Here is a 5,613-nt window from a genome sequence, read left to right as displayed (position 1 = left end):
ATTGGCATAAGATGACTAAACTGTTTCATTCTAACGGGAACGGCTTAACCTTCCGACACCCTGTGGACAACGCAAAGATACGTCGCTCTTCGCCATGCGGCAGTTCCCGATCGGCTTTAAACGTTCCGGCCAGCCCGAGCTAATTTAGTATGTGGAGGAACCAAGATCTACCTGTTCTCTACGTTTCAAGTTAGTACCGCTCGCGTCTTCGCTGAGATGCGCCTCCGACACATTGGAGACTTCGGAGCCGAGTCATAAAAACATGGTGCGATAAAATGAAATCCATCCTACTTTGAAGATACCGATAGCAAACACTGGACCTCATGCTATAAAAGAGATAGACCTTCACCTGGATCTTGCGCACAACTACACGCACTTCTGGACACATAATACTTGGTCGGATTTTCTCAACATGTCAGGATTGAATCACCCCGAGTATTTGAACAGTTTCATTATTGAAGACGTCAAAATCTTCAATGGACATAATTTTATCGCCAACGGTTTTGTCGTTGTTAAGAACGGTCTCATCGCCCATGTTGGCAGCTGCAAGCCAGTTGAGACCAATCAAAGAGATATCGTGAGAATCTCTCGACCTCAACATACACTGATTCCCGGATTGATTGATGCCCATATTCACGCCCTCAAAGGTAACACAGACAGTGTTGAGCAATCGTTGCGCTTCGGAGTTACAACTGTGTGCGATATGCACAATGAGATAGAAGATATCGACCGTTTGAAGAAGGTTGGCGCCTGCTTTGGCTACCTAAGTGAACATTGTGAAAGACCAACGGTGGATAGAGTTGGTCAGGGACCTCCAGAACCTCAACAGGTATACAGATTACAAGTACGCTGGACTCGGAGCGATCATCGAGGGAGGATGGCCCATGCCTATCATGAAGAAGGAGCTCAAGTCAGTTCCTCAAGGCAGAAAGATACTCGACACTATTGTTTCCGGTTGGCCCAAGTTAAAGGCAAACCGCGACGCAAAGCTGTTTGTCCAGCAACAGGTTGACGGGCATGGGGCATCGTATATCAAGATGTTTCACGAACTCGGAGATACAATCGGCATGAAACTGCCGCCGCCTCCCCGAGATGTGCAAGTTGCTGTAGTCGAAGCTGCTCACAACGCTGGCGTTATCGCTGTTGGTCATGCATTTAGCTATGAAGGCGCCGTGGCGCTTCTCGAAGCTGGAGTCGATGGTCTGACGCACGTCTTTTTCGACGAACCCCCAAACGATGACTTCATTCGGATTATGAAAGCAGGCAATATCCACTGCAACCCGACACTAGGCCTGTGTGCATCGCAAACCTCTGAGCGACAGGAATGGCACCAAGCTTTCAGAACAGACCCCTTCGCCGAGAGGATGATGATTCAGAAAGCGGCTGATAGACCAATCGGCCTTGCCAAGGATGAGCGTCCAAAGGCTGCTGTTCAACATGCCTACGAAACTACAAAGAAGATGTACAGAGCTGGCGTTCCCTTGATCGTCGGGAGCGACTGTGCTGGAAAGGGACTTGGCGTAACCTACGGTCTTGGTATACACATTGAGATGTACTTGTTTTCCCATGAAATCGGCATGTCGCCTGATGATGTTCTCAAATCTGCGACGTCCACCATAGCTGCTCGTTTCGGTTTTGGTGATAGAGGACAGATTTTGGTTGGGAAGAGAGCGGACCTGGTACTTGTGGAGGGTGATGTCGCGGAGGTGCTGTCGGATCCGAAGAAGCGCTGTGTACCGATCGCGGGCGTATGGAGAGATGGCGTCCTGGCATCTGTTTATACGCGCAATTATCCAGAGTGTAACTAATGTTTGTCGGATGCATCTCTAATCTCTCGATTCCTCAGCACATGCATTAGACGCGACGCGTCGTCCCCAGATTCGAGATCCACTTATCTAGCAGCCGAGCCGAGGTAAACCCACTTTGAACCGAGCTCAATGATGCAGTAGTCAAGATGTCGGAGCCATCTCTAAAAACCAGCGTCCCCCTTGATTGACATTTACAACTTCATATTTACAACTTTAATTAGAATGGCACCCACCCTCGCAGATCAGGTCGCAGTAGACCAAGTCAGCCAAGGAGAATATGTCTCCCGCCTCAACCCCATCCGCATGGGCAACGCCGCCCCAATCGCCTACGGAGGTTGTACAGCAGGCGTAGCTGTAAACGCAGCATGTCAAACAGCGCCTCCCACAATGTCGCTCTACTCAGTCGTCGGTCATTTCCATGGTCCTGCATCAACAGACCAAAAATTGCACTGCAGTGTAACCAACACCAGAGACACAAGGTCTTTTGCCACGCGCAGAGTTCAGGTCAAGCAGCAACAGCCCAATGGCAAGTTTCGCGTCTGCATGGAGATCTTGGCCGACTTTCACGTCAGGGAGACGTCGGATTGGGAATACTCTGAGGCGACGTGCTCAAAGTGGCCCAGAGCTGAGGACTGTCCGAATGTGCAGACTTTGGTGAAGGATCTCTTGGAGAAGGGGAATATTACTGAGGATCAGGGTCAGGCTTTTATAAAGACCTTTGCTGCAAACGCCGAATTTTTCGAGACGCGATACTGCACAGACGGCGTTTCAGCCCAGAACCTAACTGGCGCCGCCAAAGCAACCAAGACAACACAAGAAGACCGCTCCATCACCGATAAAGTATCCGCAGAATGGCAGCGCACTCTCAAACCGCTTGACAACCAAATCGAGCACATGAGCGCCCTGGCTTTTCTAATGGACGGCGCGCTTTCCTTCTTACCACTTACGCATAACCACATGTGGTTTGACGACACGACTGCCTGCTCGACGCTGGACTTTGCGCTACGCATCTTCGTGCCGGAGATCAATATGAGCGAGTGGTACCTGAAGGAGCGCAAGACATCAAGAGGTGGAGGAAACAGGACTTATTCTGAGGGGAAGTTGTTTGATAAGCATGGCAATTTGATTGCGTCAAATACGCAGCAATCCATCATGAGATTGAGGCCGGGTGTTAGTGTGGCCAAGTTGTAATTGTATTTGTTAGGCCTAGACGAGTTTTAGAGAGCATCAAGAAATTTGATCATTGTACGAGCTATGCATATGCCTATTAATGAATGACTTTTTACACCTCGGTCCTTTTCTTAGCCACTAAGGGCATCACCATACGCCGTCCTATTCTACCCCGTGGCACAGATGCCGTACCCAGCCACCCTCTAGCGGCGTCGTGGCATAAAATGTGATAGTCCTCCCCTCTTGGCCAATCGGCTTCTGTCCCGGTTCAAATGGGCCTTTGGGCCAGTAGGTGGTCGCGTGCCAGTGGAAGGTGTGACAATTGATGAAGTCGGCTTTGAGATCTGCTGAAGCCCATTCGGGGTCGGTCCCATTGGGGCATACTGTGCTCTAGGAGTTGGCGGAATGGAAGAGTCATGGTGATTCCATTCCCTCTCGAGCCCAAGCCCTGAATCACGACGCTTCGACTCGCTCCAAGTCTCGTAGGGCCGGTTGTCGATCTCTTCCCTCGGATTCCTAGGTTCGGGCGAGTAGTGATCATTGCTTCGGCGATGAACTCGTCGTTTGGTGGGCGGCTTCTCGTCAACCGCACGAGTGCGCTCTTGATCAGTCGACATGATTTTCTGTTTCATCGGACGGTTATTGGGCTCGGGAGAAGGGACCCTGGCGGGTGCAGCGATATCTGGCTTCACGGACTCCTGCTCGAGGTGCTCCGCGAACTCACCCTCTGACCCGCAAACTGAATCACGCTTCGAAGTAAGGGTATTGTCATCGACGAACAAACCAGATTGTTCAACTTCGGGAGAACTGTGATTCGTATCATCGGATCCATCGGGAAGGGTCTCATCGTTTGAGTCAGTAGTTCGAGTGATGCCGGCTTGATAGTTCTTGTAATTGAGCAGAAACTCATCAACTTGGCGCTTGTGGGGGATACTACTATCGCTAGGATCGTACCGACACATCTCGGTAACGGGGACCCATCCATAATTGCATTTCCACGGGTACTCGACCGCATCAAAGTACATAATTGGATACTCTCGCTGAGCTGCCTGTGTCCCGCCAAGCTTGTAAGCATCGGCGAACCCCACGGCACCTGTGCAAGGATCGTATTCGCAGGACGCTGGGATTTCATCAGGGAACTTGAGATGTGGTGTATCCTCCAGCGACGACCCTTCCCATCCTGGAATGCCCAATGCGCGAAAGTTATCCCATGGAAGGATAAGAATAGCGTAGTGACGTTTATCCTTTGGCCAAAATGCAGTGTACACCTCTCCAGGCTGAGGGTCAACCCGAGGGGCAAGGACACTCTGGGAATACCGAGTTTGTGGAGAATTGAACGGGTAATCTGTCAGATCCTCTGGAGGATAGAATTCACTATCCGGATGGCCCTGCTCGTCATACGAAGGCCTGAGAGCTACAGAATTGTTCAATTCCATGAGACCCTCGTCGCAGCTAAGCACCACCCTTCCGAACAATCTGATGGCCGTCTCAGTTGTTGGGGACGAGTCCGGGTGAGATGAGCCTTTGAGATGGCTTCTGGCGCCGTTCAACGGACTCTTAGTAGCGAACACCTTGTTGTGCTGTTCGCACTCCACCACATAATAACCACCCTTATAGAACTCTATGACAAACTTTTTCGTGGCTCTACCATGCTGATATACTTCATCAAACTCGATCGTCCTGTCGGTCAAGGACACAGAAGACTCGGGACGTCGACGCTTGTTCGTCGTAGGCTGTTCAGGGTTTGGTGACATGGCTCGCTTTTGTGTTTTCACATCTTGCTGGGTCTCGCCTCCTCTGAATGGAACAACCTCGATTGACTGATTTGCTTCGTACGCACGGTGAGGTGGCGGGGTTGTCGTACTTGTGTCTAGAGCTGGTTGCTGATCCTCACTAGACAAGAGCGGAGACTGAATGTCGGATTCGATGTTGGCAGGAGGAGGCTCATCGTCCATCGGCGCTGGTTGTTCGGCTAGCCACTCGGCGATAAGATGCCTGGGAATCAACCGACCAAGTGTGTTCATGAGATCCTGCACCATGAACTTCTCAACGTCCTTGTACTTGTGCTGGTACTCAATCTCTTGTTGATCCACAGTCTCCTTCTGATCTTTGACCCTTTTAAGATCCTCTCCACAAGCAAGCATATGATCTAGTCCACCTGCTGATGGGCTATCGATACCTTCCTGTTCCCATGTGCGATATGCATCTTTGCAACGTTTGGCTGCATCATTGAACTTTATCAAGTAGCTCTCTTTCGGGGATTGAGGTGGGTGTGCTTTAGAGATCCATCGTTCGCAAAAGTTGTTGAATTGAGAAACTATCTCGGCCGGCTTGGGGTCGTTCATGTTGAATTAACTAGCAGGCGGATCTCCGAAGAACAGGGCTGCAGGTCAAACCATAAATGTACGTCGTGTGATGGATCACGGGTGTTTTGAGTAAGAGAGGTTCGCTACAAAATAGAAGGTGATCATGGAAATAATTATGAGTCTTTGGTAGAGAAGTTATTGTCTTATTAAGATGGGAGACGGATATCACGTAGGCGGGTAGTGGAAGGATCATCCTCCAAAATTAAGGCTACCATAAAAAAGTAGCACAAGTGCTTGTCTACGCCGACATAAAGCGACTAAATTATTTC

The 5,613-nt window shown here is 50.2% G+C and overlaps 3 protein-coding genes across 3 annotated transcripts; 2 read left to right on the top strand and 1 right to left on the bottom strand.

Annotated features, from left to right (window-relative positions):
• Positions 1 to 412: 412 nt before the first annotated feature.
• FIESC28_11625 (uncharacterized protein) lies at positions 413 to 1,808 on the top strand (the record flags this gene model as incomplete). The annotated part of the gene is made up of 2 exons (XM_031165745.1): positions 413 to 647; positions 799 to 1,808. 2 exons carry the CDS (start codon positions 413 to 415, stop codon positions 1,806 to 1,808), a joined length of 1,245 nt encoding a protein of 414 aa, XP_031010198.1.
• Positions 1,809 to 2,030: 222 nt separating this feature from the next.
• On the top strand, positions 2,031 to 2,999 carry FIESC28_11624 (uncharacterized protein; the record flags this gene model as incomplete). Its single annotated transcript, XM_031165744.1, has 1 exon — positions 2,031 to 2,999. The coding sequence occupies one exon, from the start codon at positions 2,031 to 2,033 to the stop codon at positions 2,997 to 2,999; it is 969 nt and encodes a 322-aa protein (XP_031010197.1).
• Positions 3,000 to 3,181: 182 nt separating this feature from the next.
• On the bottom strand, positions 3,182 to 5,323 carry FIESC28_11623 (uncharacterized protein; the record flags this gene model as incomplete). Its single annotated transcript, XM_031165743.1, has 1 exon — positions 3,182 to 5,323. One exon carries the CDS (start codon positions 5,321 to 5,323, stop codon positions 3,182 to 3,184), a length of 2,142 nt encoding a protein of 713 aa, XP_031010196.1.
• Between the last annotated feature and the right edge of the window lie 290 nt (positions 5,324 to 5,613).

This window comes from Fusarium coffeatum, assembly GCF_003316985.1.
Source record: "Fusarium coffeatum strain FIESC_28 chromosome Unknown BRIP53273_contig_446, whole genome shotgun sequence".
Taxonomy (NCBI): Eukaryota; Fungi; Ascomycota; class Sordariomycetes; order Hypocreales; family Nectriaceae; genus Fusarium; species Fusarium coffeatum.
Note: the sequence above shows the minus strand (reverse complement) of the source record. Positions and strands in the feature narration are given on the sequence as shown.